At 37.6% G+C, this 24,692-nt stretch overlaps 1 protein-coding gene across 8 annotated transcripts in view; it reads left to right on the top strand.

Moving 5' to 3' along the window:
• Positions 1 to 24,692, top strand: part of LEPR (leptin receptor) — a 73,771-nt gene that overhangs the window by 22,382 nt on the left and 26,697 nt on the right. For all 8 annotated transcript variants that reach the window (XM_070592254.1, XM_070592249.1, XM_070592248.1 and 5 more), the window contains exons 5-10: positions 889 to 1,012; positions 10,449 to 10,657; positions 14,756 to 14,901; positions 16,698 to 16,842; positions 22,001 to 22,291; positions 22,450 to 22,567. In XM_070592254.1, the coding sequence (XP_070448355.1) occupies positions 889 to 1,012; positions 10,449 to 10,657; positions 14,756 to 14,901; positions 16,698 to 16,842; positions 22,001 to 22,291; positions 22,450 to 22,567 (1,033 nt within the window). The remainder of the gene's footprint in view (positions 1 to 888; positions 1,013 to 10,448; positions 10,658 to 14,755; positions 14,902 to 16,697; positions 16,843 to 22,000; positions 22,292 to 22,449; positions 22,568 to 24,692) is intronic.

The following is a 24,692-nucleotide window of genomic DNA, read 5'->3' as shown; positions in this document are numbered from 1 at the left end:
AGTCAGGCTCCTTGTGATGAGCCTTAAAATGATCAAAAAATGGTAGCGCTTTCTTCAGTTATCAAAAGGAATGATTCTGATGCTGTAGATTTTAATTTTCCATCTAAATAAAGGCTCAGAACCAGTTGCTTTTAAGAGAGTTTAAGTTTTTGTAACTGAAGTTAAGTGGTGATTACTGAGGATTTCCATTTATTATTCTGGCAACTAGGCTGTGTGCTTCATGGGACTCAACAGCATTGCGAAGTCCCTCCCAGCCAGAAGGCCTTCAGGTTTGGGGAAACACCTTAATGTTGCTTTGAAATAGTTTTAATGTTGTCTTAAGTTAGTCATGATTTTCAGTTGTTGCTATTCTTGCTTTCTAAATTACGAATCACCAACAGTTTATCTTTCATTATCAGATGAGTTTTTCAGTGTGCAGTGAAATATGCGTGCATCCGTTGTGTTTGGGGCCTGTAACATTACAATAACAGGAATTTAAGACGTGTGCCTTAGTCCAGATGTGGTCAGCAGGCCCTTATTGCTGAAGCAGACGCATAAAGACTGCTCCAGATTTGCTTGTACCTTGATATTTAATGTCTCCTTTCTCTTGTAGAGTGAGAATGAACTGGGCTAGGTGAATTTTGGGGTCTTTTGTCCCTTAAGTGGTTCAGGATTAAAAACAAAAAGTTTGAGAGGCAAGAATTGGATTTAATTCTCTTACTTTACAAAAAACTGAAGGCCAAAAGGACTGAATGACTTGGGCAGACAGGCTAGTTAGAGCTCGTTCTGTTTCTCTCAGAACGGTCACAGACGTGGGATCCGAACCCTGGTAAATTTAATTTAGCTCTTCTCTTTCACTGAGTTGTTCAGAATGTTTTTCAGATTTAATGCAGTTTATTTTTAATTCAGGTGCAAACTGGAACATACAGTGCTGGATGAAAGGGGACTTGAAATTATTCATCTGTTATGTGGAGTCATTATTTAAGAATCCATTCAAGACTTATGACCTTAAGGTCCATCTTTTATATGTTCTGTAAGTACCAAATAAATTCATTTGGATAGTTCTACAACACAATTTTTTTTAAATGCAAGAGCTTCCATGTACGGAAGTGCGCTACGAGGCCTGTCCTACCCCTCCTCCTTTTATATCCATGGACGTTTCTAGGAGGCAGTTTAGATACAGTTTTTACACGACATTCTTCTCCGTTAGGTTTCCTCTTTTCTCCTGTTGATTCAGGTAGCAGGACATTGCCGATATGGATGGGCGTGTATTCTGAGAGAAGTGTGAACTCTGAGGAGTGTATACTGTGGTTGGTTCTGAGAATGTGGGAGATAAAAACCTGGTTCCTGGAGCCAACTATGGCTGCCCAGGAGAAGAACCTGTGCTGGGGAGCTGCTTTCAAGAATGGGAAGCAAAGCGGGAAGGATCAAGTCCCTTGTTCCTCCATCAGCCTTCCAGACTCCTTCTAGCACCCCTGACAGGTAGATTTAGTGAGAATCCTGGAGGTCTGCAGAGTTCCAGTCCAAGCACGGGAAACCAGAGTATAGGAGGCGGGGTTTGAAGCTGACAGACAAGAGTTAACACCAGTATCATTCACCCCGTTGGCTACTTAGCATCCACACACACCTTTCTAGACATGAACTACAACTTCCCTGTAACTTCATGCTTTCACCTAATAAGATGCAACTACACCTTAAACAACAGGAAATACTCCAACCCTCTCCCCAAAATGGAGAGATGCTATGTCCCAGTTGTTGGTGTATCAGTTTCTAGGCAAGATTTGTAGCATTGATCTCCAGGCAATGTTAATTGCTCCTCATTTCAGTCACGGTCCCATGTGAATGAGTAGTCTGTAAGCCAAATACTAAATTATAAAGTTAACACCACCAAGAATCCTTATGTGAAATAATAAGGGCAAAGAGGAGATTGAGAAGAGATTAGGTAATATATATAAATATATACACGCACTCATACGCAAGCACACTGTAAGGAAGAAAATATCCATAGCTGCCACCATTCTTGTTTTTATACTTATTATGAGGCTGTAGTTAATATTTATAACTTATGTTAGTCCACAAGACTAATTCTTAAAGCCACCCCACAGATGTATCACAGATAGGATGCCACTGCTGTCACATCTGAACATTCTGTGTTCCCGTGATCATCATTTACACCTCTAATGCTGGTTACTGGATGCTGCCACTGATGAATCTAGGAGGCCCTGCTTCTTTGTGCAGTTTTCATTAGGGCCGGTGTCCTCAATGGGAGTATCTAATTGGTGAGAATGTGCCCTAGCTGCCGGTGTTTCAGCTTCACAAAATGGTAGATTTTCCAGTCAGATGCTGGGCAACCAGGAAACCTAGACCAATGTCCGCAACAGAAATGACCGAGCTATGAATCTCTAGAGGCCCAGAAAGCCTGGCTGAGGTTGGAAAGTGAGGAAGGTGGAGCCAAGAGTGGACATTTATAGAATGGCAGAGAATGAGCTTGTTTGTAGTCTATAGAAAATGACCCAGCAGGGAGAGAAAAGTTGAAGATATGGTAGAAGGGGACCCGCTGAAGATATATGACAGAGAGTGAGCGGTTGAAAAGGTGAGTTCCAGAAAAAGAGCCCAGATGAAGGATTGGTCTTAAATGGAGGCGGCTCCTCTCAACGTCTGAGTATTGAGAGAAGGAAGGAAGCATGGTGGTGGGTGAAGATATATTTGAGGTTTGGGGCAGAAAGTTTCCTGCTTTTTGAGCAAAATAGATTTTAGTTCAGAGGTAAGAATTCGTCTGCAGAGTAGTACATTCTTACGATGACCTCAGTACTTTGGATGGTGATCAGAAACTCACCGGGTGCCTTCTGGAGAGAATTTCAAATATTATCAACGGGCCAGGGCAGTGTGCTCAGTTAAAAGCTCTGTGACCATGTGTAAGGATTTAAATTTTATTATGTAGAGGATATAGTTATGTCTTGAGGTCTGCATTTTCTGGAAACGATTTATATGAATGTATCAAGACATTATAAAGTTGCATGGTACCTTAGCTGCAGCTGAACATTTTAAGTTTGTTTTCATCAGCTAAGTAGTCTATTCATCTAAATGGTAGGACTCAGAAAAATGAGAAAATTATGATAAATTAAGTAGATTTTCAACTTGTTCATATGATGAATTTAGCATATTCTTTTGGCTTTATTTTGAACTTAGGCTTCTAAAAATATTAGTGTAGGAAAACGTCATAATAGCATGCAATTTGAGAAACATCCTCTTGGTTTTTTTCCCACCACGTTAATTGTTCTCTCCTTTGTATGATTTGGTTAACATGTCCATTTTACCAATTGTCACATGGGGTTTCTGCCTTGAATTCTATTTTTGTGTGCATCTCTGGCAGAATATCTCCAAATAATTTAAATAAGACTTCAGATCAGGAGAAAGAGCTGGCCACTGTAACAAATGAGACCTCCATGGAAGAGAAAATCCATAATGGTGGTTACTACAGAAAAGTTTTTAATCAAAATTGCCTTCTGTGGACATTAGAGAATTCACAAGAGAAATCTTTCAAATGCTTCCATGTGTAAATAAGCATATTTTAAAAAGGAACCTAGTGTTTATAAGGGACTTAGAGCCCTATAAATATGTCCCTTAAGGGAAGGCATTATTTGAGCTCAGATATTAATGTTTGTCAGAAAATCTGAAGGAGAGAGACCATTGAAACGTGATATCTTGGAACTGCTTTAGATGTTTTTCTTAGACGGAGGAAGGAAACCTTCTTCCTTTATTAGGTGCCTACTGTACACCAGGAGCAGTGTGGGGAACAGTGGTAAACAGCTCAGAATTAGGCCCTGCCCTCCTGGAGCTAAGAGTCAAGACAAAGAACATAACAACAGAGTTTGAAGATGCTGTGATGTCATAAACACAGGGACTTGTGGAAGTGCATATGAGAAGTATTCACCACCCTGTTTCACTACTCCCTGTAAAGAAAACCGGGTATTCAACAGTGTAAATGCATTGTATCTTCAGAAGTCAGTATAAAAATGCAACAAAAGTGGCTTCCGGCCATGGGGGAATAATAGGGTCTGGGATTACTCTTTGGGCATAAACAGTTAGAAAACTTGATAAAATGTGGGAAACATTTATTTTCAGATACTGGACAAAGGCAGACCAGAACTGTGATTCCTGAGAGAAGGAAACATAGTGAGTCCTATGCTACGTAGGCTTTCTGGACTGGAGGCAGTTTCCAGGACATGGCGCAGGGCTGAGGAACTGAGGCAGGGCCCAGCAATGTTGCTGAATCGAGGAGATAGAGATAGGAGTTCGGAGCGGAAGGGGGCTTGAATTCATGGGGCAGGGTACTGCAAGCAGGGAAGTGCACAGAAATTAGCATTGGCGTCCCCTTGACTCCCCGGTTGAATACCCATCTGCCCATGATATTGAGTAAGAAAAACTTCTAGGAAGAGAACAATTACCAGGAGCTGTAAGCTAAAGAATTCCCAGAAGTCACACAGGGCCAGGAATTATTCAAGTTTTCCCAAGCAGATTGGAGAGACCTCATAGAATATCAGTGACATTCAGCAGAAACCCCATAATAGTCACACTTTAAAAATAGGGTCAAATTAGCCTTAGAGTCAAAGTTAACGTATAGCATCCCCCAAAAAGCTTAAAAGGAGCTTGAAAGGTCCAGACTGTGCCCAAGTCACTTAACTGACTGCCAGAACAAAATATAACATTCCTTAAAGCAAAATGATACAATCTAACACTCAAAAATGTCTGGCATCCAGTTAAAAATACAAAATATATGAAAGAGCAGGAAAATGTAACTCATAACCAGGAAGAAGAGAAAAATCAGTCAAGAGAAACAGCTCCAGAAATGACAGAGGTGTGGAATTAGCAGAAAAGGACAGCTCCACATGCTCGAGGATATAAAGGAAAGCGTAAATACAATGAGGAGAGAAATTGATGGTAGAAAAAAGAACCAACTGAAATTTTTAGAGAAGAAAAATAAGCAAAAATGCTCAATGTGAATTGGGCCATTTTAGGAATAGTGTTACTCAATTGAGAAATATTTCATGTGCACAGGATATAGTGCTGGGCTCTGTGAGAAGTATGCTTTCTTCCTTCCTATCAAGATGGACCATGGATTCTTATTTTATTTCATGGGCTATAATCAGTTACTGTCATTATTTATTTTACTGCTCAGAGTGTCCCATATTTGGCCAATGGGAGCTTATTCAAGCTGGCCCCTCTGTCTTTTTGATGTGTCCCCAACATTTTCTTTTTTGAAGATTTCCTTACTTTCAAGCACTACAACACATTTCAGGTTGATTTTGTACTTTTCCTGCTATACCACCGGAAGGAGCCATTTCTCCAAGGAGCCCTGATTCCTCTTTATGGAGAATGGGATTTACGAAGCAGTATCTGGGTGCTAGATGCTCTTTGACCCTTGTGTGGTGTTGTTTCTAGGCCTTCTCAGCTACAGAGCTAGTGGTATGCATGTATACACACAATACACACACGATATGTATTTATAATATAAATAAGCCTGTGTTCATACTAATATGGTAATATCTCACATCTGAAGAAAACTTCGTGTTTTACAAAAAGTTCTTCAACTTGTCTCCTTGATAAGATTTATCTTGGTCAGTATTTCTCACCTGGACCTGAGTCATGAGATCTGGGGTGGAGCTACTGGTTTGGGGACCACACTTTGAGAACTGCTGATCTGTGACACTTACTGAAAACAGATTCCTTAGCCCCAGACCTACCGATTTCTCTGTGGAGGGTCCAAGAATCTATTTTCAATAAGGCTCCAAGTGTTTCTTACGATGAGACTGGTCTGGGACACTGACCTGGGCTTTGAAATTATTTGGGGTGGGCAAAGAAGATTTTTTGGGTAACATTTGTATAGATTACCATTCTGAGATTTTAAAAAGTGTCTTGATTAAATGATATAGAAAGCTAATACTGAATTTTCCAGGTCCATTTTATTGGTTCCTCCACACGTTTTGCTCTCAGTTTATGTCAGAATCAGGAACTTGGATCATGTTATCCCATTTGGTGTTATTCTCATAATAATTTCGCATAGATCTTTGCTTGGTGAAGTTTGAATATATTCCAAGAAAAATTTTTTTGGAACAAATAATTTGACCAAAGGTCAGAGGACAGAATGTGCTTTATATAAACCATTGTGGCTACCAAAATGAAATTTCAGTACTAAATACTTATATCTCTAACTTCTGAGTAGAAAAAATCACTCAAATGGTGAAATTTGCAAAGAAGCCAAATTTGAAATTTGACAATTTCTTTTTTTACTATTTTCACTTTCAATTTAAAGTTTACTGACGTATAGAGAGATTAAATAAATAGTGGCACTTAATCTGTGTGTGTGTGGGCAAGGCATGAAATATTTTACTGCGTGAAAATTTTTCAAAAATTTCAGAAATTCTTAAGTTTTGGTTATTTTAAGCCAATGAGTCTCTTTCATATTTTAAAAATTTAATTATCATTTTAATCCTTATACTTTAAAATTATTAAATTTTTACAATATCATTTGATGTTCATAAATACTTAAACTTCTTTAAACTCTTGTGGAAGGTAAAAGAAGTTCTTAAGATGACTCCAGCAAGGAATAAGGCTGGTGTATTCCAGTTTCACACAAACTTGGAGAAACTTCTGCTCTCATAAATATGAGAAATATCTAGTATTTTCCTCAAGGAAAAAGTAATTTGGAATAATTGTATAACTCTCTAATATTCTGATTTATAGAAATATTATATTAAGATGATTCAGATTATAATCACTTTTTAGTGACAAACTTTAATGTCTTTATTAATCTCCCAAATAAAGTGGCAGTGGTAGCAGTGACATTTATGCTGTGACAATGAGGCATCCTGAGGTAAGGAAACGAGCACTGAGCATGGTCGCATGGGCTTCTGATGAATTCCAGGTCTACATCCTCTCTGAGCCTCCATTTCTGACCTAAAAGTAGGTGGTATTAGTTCCCTCAGAAGGTGGTTTGAAAAATTGGACTAGATAGTGATCCTCAAGGTGTCTTATGTAAATTGTAAATGTGCTGTATGATGGAATTTGGTGATATAGTTAACGTGGTTTCTGTATTATTGCGTCCTTCACCCATCGAGTACCCACCAGTAGGGAGTACAAATGTTTCTGGCCTACAACTTGGATTGAAAAATTTTTTCTTAAAGGGCCAGATGGTGACTATTTTAGACTTTGCTGGGCCATACTGTCTCTGTCACAACCTTTTAGTCATAGTTAATATGTAAAGGAATGAGCATGACTATGTTTATGGACAGTGAAATTTGTTTCATATAATTTCCGTGAATCACAGAATATTCTTCCTCTTTTCTTCTTCTTCTTCTTTTTTTTTTTGGTGAGGAAGATTGTTGCTGAGCTAACATCTCTGCCAATTTTCCTCTACTTTGTATGTGGGACGCCACCACAGCATGGTTTGATGAACTGTGTGTAGGTCTGCACCCAGGATCTGAACCTGCAAACCTTGGGCTGCCAAAGTGGAGCATGGGAATTTAACCAGCATGTCACTAGGCTGGCCCCTCTTTTTCTTTTTTGAAAACCATTTGAAAATGTAAAAAACCTTTCTTAGCTCACAGGCTGTACAAAAACGGGAATATTTGGCCTGTGGGCTGTAGTTCCCTGATCCTTGCTTAGAACATTCAAAAATTAGTTTTAGATCGATTCTTAGAGCTTCATAATGGGGTTCTCTGTTGGGGTGGTTTAGGAAATTTCTGAATGGAGATGCTTTTTTAAAAAAACAAATTATGAATTACTATAACATATGTATGATATAGCGTATATACTATGTAATATATAGTCATTATTATGAGTGTATACCATATATGTTATTATTTGTGCATATTGAAATTATAAAGAAAATGAAAATGAGATTGACTAAATAGAATACGTAACAGTGAAGTGATAGAGAAACCACAGAGTTAATCTAATTGGTAATCAGCCTTATTCTGCAAATATCCACTGTCTTTAGAAAAGGATGGCATTGGCAAGACCATTGAGGCCAAGAGAGTATAATTCTAACTTTCCTTTTTGTTTTAAAAAAGAAAAATATCACTAGAATTTCCTATCCTTTAAAAAATATTAATGGAGAATGTATGTCTTACTTTCTCTTCAGTTCTATTTTTGCCTTAAAATTTGGGAGTTCTTCAGGCAAAGCATAATACCCTGCAAGCATGTTTCTGACATAAAATACCACAATTTATTTGGTTCGTTCCACATGAATTGATAAAAGCTTTTGATAAAAGCTTTTGTTTTAATATTTGAAAAACACATGAAAGGCACGGTGTGATATTTTTTAAAAATCGCATTTCATTGGCTTTGTTTAAAGATTTAGATAAAATTGAAAGTGCTTTCGATTCAAAACAATATTTTATGGGTGTATATCACTTTAGAGTTTTCAAAAATACTTTCACGTAATTACCTTTGATACGCACAACAACCTTGTAAAGATTGATGGTGCTGACGGGTTCCGTCTTAGTGATTCAGGAAACCAAGGCTCGCAAAGATGAGCTTGCTTGTCTGTGCTCTTGTGGCTCATAAGCAGACAGAGAACATGATTTTAGTCTCAGTGTTCATTTAATGTGCTTCTTACAAAAATATTATCCCTTACACAGCACCCAGCAGACAGCTTTGCATACTAAGAGGTCTGTTATTTCCTGATTGGATTTTTAGGACTAAAGTAATACTAAACTCTGTCTCAGGAAACTTGAAAATCTATCATAATTTAAAAGATTTCACACTCACGGGGTGTGTGTAGTCAGATAAGGGTCCATTTCTTTCACACTGTGTTTATATCTGAATGCTCATGTATAGGTTAGTTAGCAGTTTCCAAAACAACACTTTCTCCACGCTGAAGTTTTAATTAGCATATTTATCACTTGCAGTTTTTTTTTTAAAACTCCTATGGTAGGTGTATGTTTAACCACTTAAGAAATTGCCAAACCATTTTCCAAAGTTGTGCCATTGTACGTTCCCACCAACAGTTTATTAGAGTTCCAATTCCTCCACGTCCCTGTCATTACTTGGTGTGATTCATCTTTTTAATTTTAGCCATTCTAGTACGTGGATAGTGGTATCTCATTGTGGTCTTAATTTGCGTTTCCTGATTGACTAACGGTGTTGGGCTTCTCTTCGAGTGCTTATGTTCATTCTTCTATCTTCCATGGCAAAGTAACTATTGAAATCTTTGCCTACTTTTTAATTGGGTTGCGTGGTTTATTATTGAGTTTTGAGAGTTCTTTATGCCTTCTGGACACAAGTCCTTTATCAGTAGATGATTGGCAAATATATTCTCTCAGTCTTTGGCTTGTCTTTGTGTTATGTTTCATAATGTCTTTCAAAGAACAGAAGTTTACCATCTTGATAAAAGTCCAATTTATAAATTTGTTCTCTTATGGATCATGCTTTTGGCGTTGCATCTAAGAAATTTTTACCCAACCTAAGGTCCCAAATATTTTTTCCATATTCTTTTCTAGAAGTTTTGTAGCTTTAGGTTTTACATCTGGATTGATGATCCATTTTGAATTAATTTTTGTATCTGGCGTGAGGTATGAAGGGTTTTTTTTAGCATATAGATATCCCATTGTTCCAGCACAATTTATCGAAAAGATTGCCCTTTCTCCACAGCACTGCTTTCATACCTTTGTAGAAAATTGGTTGTCCGTATAGGTGTTGGTCTCTTCTGTTTCATTAATCTGTTTTCCTATCTTTATGCTAATACTCCATTGGCTTGATTATTGTAGTTTCTTAGCTATAAGCTTCTTATTTGATTACTCTCATGGTTGCTTTGGGGTTTATAACACAGGTCTTTAACTTATTATAGTCTAACTGACACTGTACCTCTGAGTGATGTTACCCTACTTAGTGTGCAGTATAGGAACATGACAACTGCACATTACTTACCTCCTGCGTCCCTAGGCTCGGCGCTAATGTCATCCCTTTTACTTCTACCTGGTTATAACCCCCACACTACATCAAGGTGATTGTTTTTACTGAAAACAGTCAGTAAATATTTACCCTTTTAGTTAAATTTCATTTCTTTGTGTGGGACCAGACTTCCATCTGCTATCATTTTCTTTTTGCATTTTTTACAATGCAGGTCTGATGATGAATTCTCTCAGTGTTGCTGTGTCTGAAGGAAACCTTTATTTCGTCTTTGTTTGAAAGATGTTTTCTCTGGGTTCAGGGCTTTAGGATCGCAGTACTTCTCTGCCTTTGGTACTTCCCTGGTGCCTCACCCCCTTCTTGCTTCTGTTGTATCTGATGGCTAAGCCGCTTCAACGCTTATCTTCGTTTCTCAATATAATGTATTTTTTTCCAGATGCCTTTTAAGCTGCGTGTCCAGAATAGCTTACCTCAATTTGGATTTTGTGTCCTACGTTTTAAATATATCCAATACTTTCACATCTATGTCAATATTTGGTCCTTCTTTTTTCATCTAGGCCTGAAGCGTCGGAAGAGTGGCCTCTGGTTCCCCAGAAAGGCAGTTTTCAGGTTGCTCAGTGTAACTGCAGTGTTGCTGGGCGCTGTGAATGCCGAGTGCCTGTGCCAGCAACCAGACTCGACCACACTCTCCTTATGCATTTCCAAGTCACATCTGGTGGAGTAACTTTTCAGTCACCTCTAATGTCAGTTCAGCCCATAAATGTCGGTAAGTTGTGCATTAAAAAAAAAAAAAAGAATCTAAACCTCAGTCATACAAACACGTTAAAAATTGCTTGCCTGGGGCTAGCCTGGTAGCGTAGTGGTTAAGTTTGCATGCTCTGCTTCAGTGGCCTGGGATTCACAGGTTTGGATTCTGGGCATCAACCTATGTACTACTCCTCAAGCCATGCTGTGGAGGTATCCCACATACAAAATAGAGGAAGATTGCCACAGATGTTAGCTCAGGGCCAATCTTCCTCACCAAAAATAAAATAAATAAAAAAAAATTGCTTACAGAATTTTTCATTAGCTTATCTTGCTTTGACCAAGGCTGTGATGGTAAGTGTAGTACTAGAGAATGTTATGGGCAGCTTCTGGAATGATTTCACAGCAGTGTAGCTGCCTCTGCAATTGTACTTTAAATTCCTTCTTGAAAACAGTTTGATTTCTTTAAATCCTGTATCTGTCTAACAGACATGTATTGTTTGGTTACCACTTTTTCCCATCTCAGATCACCGTTTCTGAATAATTAGAAGCTTGTTTTTCACCTAAATTTATTCCTTCAATAAATATTTCTTAGAGGCTCATGTGTGTCAGCCGCTGATCCTGGAGCTGATCTGGGAGCTCATTCATTTGTGAATGAGACAAAGTTGCTGCCTTGTAGAGCAGGGACAGACTAAAAAAGGAAACAAGTAAATAATTCACTGTACAAATCTGAGTGTAAGAAAAACTCAAATAATAGGCAGTGCCGCAAATTTTTAGTGCAAAGATTCCCCAAATTTTGATCAACTTGAATATGTAATTACAAATGTGAATAATACAGGCAAATCTTAAAATGTGTAATTTGCTAACTCACTTTCGTGCATGTGTGTTAAATTGTGTATTATATATGATACATAGAATAATTATATATGATATATAATTTAACAGTGTTACTATTTTCCACCTATATTTCCTGAAATCACTATATGCAAACTCTATGTGCATCTTTTCATCATTGTTTTTGACATCACTGGAGCCACTTTTCAAGGCACCTGACACAATTTTCCACATATCTTCACCGTCACCTTTTTCTAAGTTACTGGGAATTTAGCACTTTTTGAATCTGCACATGACATTATATTTTGACATTATGATTTTCAAATAATTTGTCCTCTAGGAATATATCTGCAATCTCCACAACATAACTACAATGACATCAAAGCAATTCAGTCATGAAGTTCTACCACAGGAAAAAAATGCAAAATCTGTAAAATATCACCGTCTTCTCTTTTTAAAACCATTTCTGTCAGGTGACTTTTAGAAGCATTTAAAGCCGGCATTGAAGTGAATTGTTTTTGAAAATAAAATAGTTAAGAGAAGGTGCTATGATGGATTTTATAAGAACCTAATAAAGAATTTTGTCTTTTTTCAGGGATAAGTTTGGGGGAAAATCTTTCCTTATCTTTGGACATATAATGTCCAAAAATTTTAAGTGCCTTGAAAGCAATGACAGGTGGTGTGATGGAGAGTGTTCAGGGTCAGGGCTATTATTTCAGCAATGGAGGTCAAAGAAGACCTCTTTTAGGAGATGCATTTGAGCCGTGTAAGAAGAGAGAGCCATGCGAAAATCCAGAGCAAAAGGTGCTTGAAGCGGGAAGAATAGCACTCGCAAAGTACCTGAGGTGGAATGAGCTTGGCAGTTGGAAGAACCAAAGAGAAGGCTCTTGAGCTCAGAGCGAATGAGGGAGGAGAATGTTTGGAAGTGTTGTCAGAGAGTCATCTGGGTCCAGGTCAATCGTGGGCCAGGGTTACAGAGTCTGGATTTTACTAATCGCAATGGAAGCTTTTGACCCAGGAGAGTGATATGATCGGTGTGCGTGTGTGTGTGTGTGTCTACTCTATCTGTGGTGAAGGAAATTGATGGGGAAGGGAGGAAGGGTAATTGCAAGAGTGGAAGCAGAGGGCTCAGATAGGAGGCTGTTGGGATTGTCCAGTTGGTTTAGGGTAAAGAGAAGTAAAGAAATGATCAGCTTGGGGATCTGTTTGGGAGATGTTGCTGATTGAACTTTCTAGTGGATTGGATGTGGAGTGTGAAGGACAGAGAGAAAGCAAGGATAATGCTTAGGATGGGGCCTGAGTATGTTAATGAGTGCTGGTACCATTTACTGAGATGGGGACATTTGGGGAGGATTAGATATGTGTGACACATTATGTTTGAGATGCTTATTAGAAACTCAGGAGATGTTGAGTAGGCAGGTGGATGTGTAAGCCTAGAGTACCGGGGCAATATATATTTAGGAGTCTCTGGCATATAGATGTCTATGGGGTTGTATGAGATTACCCATTTAGAGCTCAGTGAGAGAAAGACTGAGGGGTGATCCGAGAGAAAAGAGGAGCAAAGGATTGTGGTGGCTGGAAGCCAAGTGGGAAGAGTATTTCAGCCACTGAGAGTGAGCAGCTGTATGGAATGCTGCTGAGAGGTGGAGTGAAATGAATCAGGCAACTGACATTGGATTTGTGAAGGGTGGTGACCATGACGAGAGCAGCTTCAGTGGACTGGGGCGGAGGAAGGTCTGATGGAGTAGGGAGGGTGGGGAACGAACGGGATGCGAAGTGGAAAGGTGAGTAATGCCAGGCCTTCTGAGGAATGCTGCTCTGGCAGAAGCAGGTCGATGGGGTCTGTCTGGGATGGGGTACATAGGGTGTCCAGGGAAAAATTTATTTTTAGATTTCTAATATTAAGGTGAATTTGTATGCAGATAGAAAATGTACAATAGTTTATATTTTATGATTTCACTCCTGTTTGGTATCTTTATCTTTTTGGCCGTGGAAACTCAGTGAATTTCACCTTTTCTGCCTTTAATGTTTAGATTTCCTTCTTTAAAGTAACTAAAATTTGTAATATGTCACATAAAGTAAAAACTTCATTAATTTTGAACAAAGGAAAAGAGAAAAACTATATCTAAATTCCTGAAAATATAGAATGTGAAAAATATTTATGTACTATTTTATTTCTTGAAAATAAAATTCAAATCAGTAAATGTTTCAGTGTAATGATTATTTCTATGTGCATGAGTAATTCCTGTTAATTGTAAAAATCTTGTGATCATAGAGGTGTATAAAGAAGAAAAATGCATAATCTATTTTCTATCATTTTGGCATTTTTCCTATTTTTAACACATATTTATATGTATCCTTTTATTTGATAATTTTAACAAATTAGGACTCTAATTATAGATGTTGTTCAATAAACTTTTAAAACTAACAATATTAAGTATTTTCAATGTTCTCCTCCTGTATGATTTTTAATTGATGTATAGATTTCCTATATAGGGCTGGACCATAATTTATTCAATCAATCCTTTATTGTAAGATCTTTCCATTGTTTCTATAAATTATTTAAAGGTTTTGTTGCATGCTTAGGACTATATACATGACACGTCTTCACATATTATATACACAAATGCATATATACATGCATAAACACACACGTATACACATGAACTCAGGAATCATTTACCAGGTTAAACACCCCGTTAGACTAAGAAACTCCACCCCTATTTCTGGTGACAAGCCAGGGCCTCATAATGCTTGTTTATTGCTTGTAAATTATGCATGCTTTGGGTTATTTGAGTAGGTGTGTCTGGATTGTTGTATTTCAAAATTAATAGATTTGCTGAATTTCGCATGCATGTTTGCCTGGATTTTGCATGTAAAATCTGTATGTATTTTCCAAATAGAGTTCTGCAAATGCTTTTTTCCTTGTCACCCATTAAGACAAGTGGTGGGTGTGGTGGGGGGAGGCTTCAAATATGTTTGGGAAATGCTAGGTTAAATAAATTTAAGCAGACTTTTTAACAGTGACAATTCACATTTATCAAAATAACCTCATTTACTGATGTATAGTTGTTATCAATTGGGGAGAAGGAAATGAAGATATGTGGATTGTTTTATGATAAGGTACACAGAGTAGACCCAATTCTTTTGTTTCTTAGTTAGCCCTTGAATAAGGTCACCTTTTAAATAGTTGAAAGAACAGGATTTGCTAAAAATTCATTTTGACTTCATTTTATGATTATCACAAAAATTGCTTGACTTAAAAGTGTTCTCTTTGTTTCTCAAGTGAAGCCTGATCCACCGTTAGGTTTGCATATGGAAATTACAGACAGTGGTCATTTAAAGATTTCTTGGTCCAGCCCAACACTTTTACCGTTTCAACTTCAATATCAAGTGAAATATTCAGAGAATTCTACGATAAATATGAGAGAAGTAAGTATATTTTAGTAAATAAAAGGAAAAGTTGGGGAGCAACATAAGTAGAATTGAGACTCCCCCCAAGTCCCGTAGAAAGTGCCCTCAGTGCCCATGCGATGCTCCCTCAAGAGCCATCAGTGATCATTTAATGTTGTACCACTGGCTCCATTGAAGGTCAGCATAGGGAATGACCATGTCAACAGCATTTCTGCATCTTCTGTAAAATGCTTTTAGAAAAATTGTTCGTATTACTCAATATCTCTTATGCATGGATCCATCTTGTCTATTGAGGAGCATGACAATTTCCTTCCTGAGTTTAGTGCCGGAAAAAGTTCCTCTTGCCAAAAAGTTCACATGTATTAGATTGATCTCTCTCTCTTTCTCTCTGTCTGTCCCTCCTGCCCCCCTCACTCTCTCTCTCTCTCACACACACACACACACACACACACAGACACACAGACACACACACAGAGCTAAATGGTTACAGGACGTCCAGGAACAGGAACTTGAATCGTAATTATAATTTCTTCACCTACAGACCTTCCCTGGTTTCTGATTTTGCATTTCATCCTTTTATGTTTTTTCATGGTTCAGTGTATTTGCTTACGTGCAGTGCATGCATTTGTAATGTAAAGTGGGTAGACCCCTTTTCTCCTTCTTTCAGTAGGCATTTATTGGGCACCTACTAGATGTCGAGAGCTGTTCTGCTTGCCTCAGGAGACAGTGGGACGGTAGGACAGGATAAGAGGAGTGTGGAGGTGCTGGTGGGACAGGGCGGGTTGTAGTATTACATGGCGGTGGGGGAAGATCTCACTGAGAAGCAACATCTGAGCGAGGGTTTGAAGGAGACGGTGATGTAAATATCTGGGGGAACTGGGTTCCAAATAGAGAAAGCAGCAGTTCAGAAGCCCTAAGCTGGATGAGAGGCTGGCGGCCTAGGGGGTGAGTGTGAACGAATCCAAGATGGTAGGGGAGAAGGAGGGGATCATAAAGAGACTCGGGGCATGTGAGGACTTCCGCACTTGACTTCGTGGAATTAATTGTTATGTAATTTAGAGGTAAAAACCTATCCTTTTAGATGTGGGCTAATTTTTTGAAGACTTTATTTCCATAAAGAGCAGAATGGGAATCCTTAGTTTCATGTATGGAAAAAGCCGAGTTAAGGCTTCTCCGGGCTTCAGCTTTCTCATTTGTAAGATGGAGATAATGGGATTTAGAGATAGGTGCTCTGACAGTGTTTCATGTGTTCCCAATGCCTTTCACCGTTTGTAGACTGTGGTGCCCCCAGGCTAAGCGGCCAGGGAGTTCAGGAGCTTCGGAGTACGTCATTGGGAAACTGAATTTCTTTGCTCAGCAATTCTTAGCTAGTTGTGGTTCAGGTTCTTAAAATTACTCAGGCCCTCCTTCTGCGATGCTTTCCTCTAGGGACGTTTGTAGTTCTCTGTCCATCACTGTTCATCGTTTCCTTCTGTGTGTGCGTTATAGATGTCAGCACTGGCTTGAAGCTTCCACTGACTTTAGCTGTACCTCTCAAATTCTCCAAGGTCAATATTCATGGTCATTCAGTTAAAAATGTCTGCTGATTGTCATTGTGATTTTTTTCTTGGACTCACGGGCCATTTCAAATTTTATTGACTTGTGTGCAAACGTTTGTTATGTGATTATTGATTTCAGTTTAATTCCCCTGTGGGCAGCTAACTACTCTGTGTGATTTTAATTCTTTGAAATTTGTTGAGATTTGCTTGTGATCAGTTTTGGTAAAGGTTCCACGTCGACTTGATGCTCTGATATTTTCCAATAATATTTAACAGGCTGATGAGATTGTCTCAGCGACATCTCTGCTGGTGGGCAGCGTGCTTCCTGGGTCTTCATATGAGGTTCAGGTGAGGGGCAAGAGACTGGATGGGCCAGGAGTCTGGAGTGACTGGAGCACCCCTCTTGTCTTCACCACTCAAGGTAGGTTTTGTAATAGTACCTTCTACTGAGAGGGGAATATGGTTCCTAAATTTGCCTTTAGCTTTTTATAACCATCTTTTGTGGCAGTAAACCGAGAGGAGGAACACAATATTAACTTTTAATTTAAACTTTGAACAAGTTAATTTGTCAACAAAAACTTGTTTAAGAGCTCCCAAGTTTGCATATGTCCATAGCAATATCTTGCTGAATTATTCAAAAGGTAGAGTTAATATAAAAGTTCCAAATTCACAAATTCAGAACACTACTTGGATTGATGTTCCCTTAATTTACATTTGAAAATCAGATGTGTTTATTTGACATAAATTTCAGATATTAAACTTTTATTTGAACATTATATATTATATAATACGATAATTCTTTCATTCCAGACACTAACTTTTGAGAGTTTGCACTTTTCGTTTTCGTATTTTTCAAGTTATCTTTAACATCAGAAAAACTGCAGTTTATTCCCAATTTCCTCATGAAGATGAGGTGCGATGTTTTACATAGAGCTCAAGAGCCTAAGAATAGTCCTAGCGTTGTCGCACGCTGGGTTGGGACGGTAGGAAGACTCTTCATGGTCCCTTGACTGGTTGTCTGGTTTGTTGAATGGGCAAAATTATTCCTACTCAGACTCTCTCAGATTGATTGTGGACGTAGGGAGATAGCAAGTACCAGGTAAAACACTAAGCAGATATTTAACACGTTTAACTAAGTTTATTTATTGATTCCCTACTATGTAAAAAGCATTGATTAGTCAAAAAGTAAGGAGCGTTAATGGTTTATTTGGAGTCTCACCCAAGTTTATAGAAGTTCTGGCCCCACCACTTACTTGGAAAGTTTCTTAACCTTCCTATGCCTCAATTTCCTCGTCTGTGAAATAGGCATGTTTTTATATGGGTAAAATGAAATAATGCACATAAAGTGCCTTACTTACCCTTAAAGTGCTCAGTAAATAGTAGGTAGGAACTCTCATAGTTTATACATACACAATCTCAGGATTCAAAATCTCAATGTAATGAGAGTGAGAGATTGACATGATATGTAACTAACTGCTTAGCAAAGTGAGGTTGTGAGAAGAGCTAACCCGAGCGCTAAGCAGCAGGAGCCATTAATTCTCACTGGGAAAGTCAGGGACCTTGTGAGAGCAGATTTAGGAGACCTGACAGTCTCGTCTCTATTCCTCAGGTAATCATTGAGTATCACAATGTGTATAATATGATGCAAACAATTCAGCTTTTAGAATTTTTCATTTTCTGAGGAAAGTTAAATCTATCTTCAGTTATGTATCATTGATTAATAGGCTTTAAGGACTAGCTGTGAAATATGTAGAGAGGAATAAATTAACAACATCAAATTTGAAAGACTGCCCCGTGGGGTGGGCTGAAGTGGGCGGCAGAAGGGAAGTTTATAAAGGAAGTGCAAGGCAGCAGCGCCTGCCCCACTGAGTGGCCTGTGGCTTGCTGCCCTCATTTAACCATCTGGTGAAATGTTTCTCTTCCACAAGAAAATGGCTTCAGTCATTACCGTTTTACTTTTTAATTAGATCTGAAAACCTACCCTGAAGAAGAGGAAAATTCTAAAAGAATCATCATTGCTCTTAAAGTTTGAAAATACTTGAGTTATCCATTTATACCTTTCTAGAATAATGATTCTTAGCAATGTTACATATTCAATTGGATTAAGATGAAAAATTTTAGATGAACTTTTGATCCAACATAATCATTATTTGTGTTACCTTTCACATAAGATTTTGTTTTGGGTTGTTCAACCTAAGCTTTTAGGCCTTTGGGTGGACATATTTGTAGTTCTATTTTACTTTTTACTAAACCTTTTACTCTTCTGTTACCTTCCTAACTCATGTCAGTATCTGTAGGATTGAATTTGCCTGGTTTCTTAATCTGTTGGATCGTATTGTTATGCTTTCACATATAAAATAATCAGATTTAATAATATATATATAAAGCACACTCACACATATATTTGCTCTTCCATATGCAAATATTTAGTGTTTAGTGTACATGAAGGTAATAAAAATGTTTTGTTGAAAAGAAACTTTGCAAGTTTATTTGCTTATACATTATCTAACGATATTACCATTAACAGCTTGCCGTTTACTCATTCACCATGACTGTCTCTCTAGTGACTTTAGACATCCCAAACAGAAAAATCTGAAAATAGGTGAAAAAAAAATCCAGACAGTGAGTAAACAGCTGCCCAAAGGGCAGAATCTGTTGATTTAGCAATGAGAGACAAGTTAGGCTTACTAATTTAAGAAATTTGCACAGCTTAGATGCCACTGTGTGGTAACAGGTGATTTTTAAGGGAAGGACAGAAACTGGCTAAAAGAAAGCAGACTTAGGTCACCAAGAGTGGGGAGAAAAGCTTACACACTGGAGTAGCTCCCGAGAACATTTGTCTCTAACAGTGTCATCTGCTGTCATGAGGTAATGATGTGTGCTGAATCACAAAGAAAAGGTGGAATTAGGCTCATCATTCCCTACTGAATAATAATAATAAGGACAGTTACAAGGTGCCTCCTGTGTCTCAGACACTGTTGTAGGTGCTTTCCATATATCATCATTTTATCCTTTCAACAACCCTATGAGGTATGTACTCTCATTCCTCTTTTATATACTAGGAAATTGAGATGTAGGGCAGTTAAATGACTTGTAAAAGTTCATACAATTAGAAAGGAGCAGAACTGGCAGTCTAATTCACAAGTTCGTGTTTGTAACCACTGAAAGGAGATGAAGTGCATAGTGTATAAATATGCGAGATTTCCAGCAACGCTAAAAATTGATACTCAAAGCTAGTAAGCAGTAAGCCTAATTACGTAGAGCGTTTTAGTGGGACATTTCATTTCCTTCATGAGTCCTGCTAATGAGGCTTTGGTGTTGGTTAGGTTTTTTCGGTTTAGTTTTACTGAATTACCTTTGCAGCGATTTCCACCCTTGTTGTCCGAACCCTGTGCAACAGCAAAGTCTGTTTCTCCAAATTTGGGAACTTCCTATTCTTTGCACAAAGGGGTTTGAATCCTTTTCTCTTAAGTCTAACTACGTCCTGTTATTAGGTTCTCCTTGCTAGTTCACTGATAGGTGCTATAATGACAGCCATCAAACTGAAACATTCTGTAAGGTTGAGGCGTTAATTTATTTAGCATGAATTAGCGCGACTGCTTTATTATTTCCAAACCCTTGGGATTTTTTTTTAACAGAGGTTACCTGATGTACTGCTGCCATAGCAAACAGAATGCTGATTTTCAGCACCTTTATAACTACTGCTTTTTACTGATTGATAAATTAAAGCTGTACCTACCAAATGCACAGTTACTGAAACGTTGACTGTTCCTAATCAAGGAATTCTTATGGATTCTTTTAAAATGAAGTGGCTAGGTTCTTTCTCTGTAGCTGAGGGGAGGTCTTGGACTTTTATAGGCAAACCCAGGACCTTTCCAGAACTTATGAAGTCCAAGAATATTGCAGTTAGGTTATGGTACATCCTGAAAACAATTTAGAAGGGCTGAATTCTTGTAATACCTTTATTAACTGCATTCTTGTTGCTGCCAAAGAAGAGGAGAAATATATTAGGCGATTTCTACGTTTCATACTTGGCAGCTTTTCTAATGTGGTATCTTAAATGAGATAAAATATATATTTATATTATTTTGAAAATTAAATATTCAACATTTACCTCATATCAATTACAATACATTTGTTCCATGAAAATTTTAATCATTGGGATTTTAGTAACTTTTTCTTCTTTCTAAGCTATTTTAGCATTTAATCATGCTAAAATACTACAACTTTAGTCTTATTTCTCAGTTAAGCCTTACTTAAGCATTCAATTTTGAAGAGAAATGCTTTGAGTTTTTTATTATCTTTAGAATTAAAATCTTCAGCTTAAATTTTGAAATCTCACTTGTCCTCTTTAAACAATGAAACTATTCTGAGGTTTTGGCAGCAGTTCAGTAATGGGATGTGGAGCGTGTTGAAGGCAGGTCAATGGTCTCGCAGTCTGTGCTGCACCCGAGGTAGGATTGTGACCTAGCGGACTGGCTTCCGTCCAGTAATTTCGTGCTGCAGAGTTTTTTCCTGTTTATGCTTGACCTTAGACATACAAAATGCGAATTTCCTGTGTGGATTGTGACTATAAAGACATTAGAGTTTAGCAGGCTATTACAGAAAAGAGAAAACATCGTAAAAACTAATGAAGCTATTTTGTTTTTGTTCTTGTGTGTAATCCAGAAGAGATGTATGAAAACAGATATCCATATTCTATCAGCAGAAAATGGCTTTACTTTAAATTGTGCGATTGAAATGTACTGTTTTTGTAATGCACGATGGCAGAAATAATTTCTTCCTCTGTAAACATTTATTTTTATCTGTTTCTAATTAAAAATATAAGCAAGCTGTTTCCAACAATAGGGGACTGAAAACCTAGTATGGAATAGTGTATAGGCATTAAAAAAGAATATTTTAGGAAAATATTGGTTCCCCTTGTCCTCAACCATAGGATCTTGCCATTAAATAACTTAAAATGATATTACAGACCAATATTTACAGTTATTCCTGCTTTGTATATTGGTGAATCATGGATTTAACATTTCCTTACTAGTTTTCTTATTTAAAGCTTATTTCTCTACTTCACCTGCTTATTTGAAGTTTCTGTATATCCAGATGAGACAATGGCAACCACCATTTTTTTCTTCCGGATTTTGTCCTATAGTGATTTGATTTTAAAACTCACCCTAAAGTTCACTGATTATGAGAGCAGAATCTGATGGAAGACGTTGTGGAATTAGACTTTATTTCATTTTCATTAATTTTCTGCCCATCCGTCAGCAAGCGACAATTACTCGCTAAAGCATATTTTATAATGAAGAAGTCTCTAGGTTTAGAAAATACTGAAGACATTTATGAAGCTCAAATCATTTGAGGAGAGGTGTGCTTGGCACACTAGGTAACCGTCTGTGAACAGGCAATTACAGTTATGCAGTCTCTTAGCACACTTATTTGGGCGGTGGGGGGGGGGGAGAGGGTGGGGTGGGCGGACGGTGTAATTCTGAACCCACTGTGAATCTCTTTTACATGTTGTACATGCTAACGTGATGTTTTCTGTCTTCATCTCATGTCCCACCTTTCTTTCCTCATTACAGATGTCATATACTTCCCACCTAAAATTCTGACAAGTGTTGGGTCTAACGCTTCTTTTCACTGCATCTATAAAAATGAAAACGAGATTGTTTCCTCGAAAAAGATTGTTTGGTGGATGAATTTAGCTGAGAAAATTCCTCAAAGCCAGTATAGTGTTGTGGGTGACCGTGTTAGCCAAGTTACTTTTCCCAATTTGAATGCCACCAAACCTCGAGGAAAGTTCACCTACGACGCTGTGTACTGCTGCAACGAGCACGAATGCCACCACCGCTATGCTGAATTGTATGTGATTGGTAAGGAGACTAAGGTTCTCTTCATTTTGTTCCACAAGATAAGTTTTTCTTATGGATCCTGTGTTAGAGTCCCATTGAAGACGTAAGGAAAATTCATTTTCATTGAATTTTTGTTGTTGTTTTTGCTTTATATTAATATTTTAATGTGTTTTAAATAGATGTCAATATCAATATATCATGTGAAACTGACGGGTACTTAACTAAAATGACTTGCAGATGGTCAACCAATGCAATCCCATCGCTCACGGGAAGTACTTTGCAGTTGAGGTATCATAGGTATGTATTATTTTTGCTGTTTTATTTTTCTGTGGATACGGTGAAATGAAAACTTCTTGTGGAAATATCGCCATCGCTGTAGTCTTGTAGGTTTTCTTCCTAAGAGGGGAAGGTAGAATCTACTTACTTAGGAAATTTTCGAGAGATTAAATAAATCGGTGATTCTTGAAAAAATTCACACGAGGTGAAAAAATTGTAATTTGTTTTTACTTCAAATTACTTTTTCTGATAACCAATTAATTCTCCATAGTTGCATTTTAACTCTTGAAGGAAATCCAAGAAAAATTAGTTTCTGTACATTTTAGTTTGGTTTAGAGAGTTGATGAGAGGAGAATATCGAGGGTTACAGAAGCCTAAGATCATTTGCTAAAGATCAGTGCTTTGGAAAAAAGTCAGAGGTAGTGGCACAAAGATTCTAAGAGAACATACGAATGGCTTTTAGAAGTAGTAAGATTATTTAAGAGAGAAATACTTAGTAAGGATTGAAGTGTCCTAATAGAGTAATTTGTGTTTGCTTATTTTCACCCTTCCCTGTTTTACAAAGAATTCAAGGCATTGTTTTCCTATAGTATTCTCCTTCTCTCCACAAAGAGTTTTATCTAAAATAACAGCACATTTGATTAGAAGAGGGTAGATACATTTTTACTTTTATGATATGTCATAGTGGTTTTCAAGTATATGTGCTGCTCTTAAGCGCCCTGTCTTGATTTGAATTTGTATTTGTACTGGGGACTTGCAGTTTGTATAACTTGTGCTCATTTATTCTTAAAATGTAAATTTTCTGCTTAAAAACAGGTCCCTTTCTCAAATACTGTGGACTCAATTCTATTCCTAATGCTTCCAGTCTCTCCTTTGTAGTATTAGAAAAAATGGGACTGTTTCTCACGTGAGAATAATAGCTGCCTTCATCTCGCCTGACAGGAGTATTTTTAAATCAATGGAATGCTCCTGTTCTGTCATTGTCTTTCCTTTCTTTCCATGGCATTTCACATTAACAGAGGTGTTTTTGGGTGACTGTTCCACGAGCCCTGGGCCTCATTTATCTCACTGGCCTTTACAGAACTATGAAACCAACTGCACATACTTGGGCGAGTTTTTTAACCTCTCTAAGCCTCAATTTCCTTGTCTGTAAAATGGAGAGAATAATAGGACTTTAAGGTTTCTGTGAGAACGAATGACATGTTTCATGCAATAATGATTAAATGATATAATTTCTCCTGATAAACATTCAATAAATGGTTATTGCTGTCATGACGATGATGATGCTAACCTTTGGATCCCAAGTGGACTATTGCTGAGCTTCTATACAAGGTCATGCCTCTCCTTTTTTACTAGCAGAATGACGTCTTCATTCTCATTTTCCTCCACCCACCACCACTCATTCACACATGCACACACTCATATGCACACACCCATGATTGTAATTTTGAGGAAACAGGAAGAACAAGGTGCCACAAAAAATGGAAAATGAGAGACAGAAGAATATCGATTTTTCATTTTCTTGTAACCTCCTTACTCTCATTCCTATGGAAACAGTAAATGCTACTTTAGCCACTTAAATGCCATATTCAGAGCAAATAGTGGCAGAAGGGCTATTTCAAAGAAGAGGAGAAAGGCTCTGTATGTTCCGAGGTGGAGTGATTACTGTGATGCAGTTATGAAAAAAAATTTCTTAATTTTCTTCTCTGAGAAAATGGGTGATATTCTTGACTGTATGATTCATATGCAAATCAAGAATTAGTATTATTTTAATTGCTTTGAACTAGAAAATACTAGAACACAATCTATTAGGCTATATTTACTATCAATTACATCTTCTATTTGTCATGGAATTGATCTCTGCTTATCGTGTAAGGAATTTACCTTCCTTCCAATCTTGGGAATGCCCTATTGCTACTTGTGAGCTATACTTTTAAAATTGTGTTGCTTTGGTATAATATCAGCTTAGCTTTCAAAGTGTTGTAGGTTCTATCTCTAATTGAGTCATTCTCTCATTGTTAGAGCAATGCCACTTATTTCACTTGCATCCCCATTTAGTGTCTAATGAAATATTTAATAAGGGTTATTGTCTATTTTGATGGGAAGACATAAGATTGTGATATAGCTAGGAATTCCAAAATGCCTT

This window comes from Equus przewalskii, chromosome 24, assembly GCF_037783145.1.
Source record: "Equus przewalskii isolate Varuska chromosome 24, EquPr2, whole genome shotgun sequence".
NCBI classification, from domain to species: Eukaryota; Metazoa; Chordata; class Mammalia; order Perissodactyla; family Equidae; genus Equus; species Equus przewalskii.
This window is presented reverse-complemented; position numbering and strand designations above follow the sequence as displayed.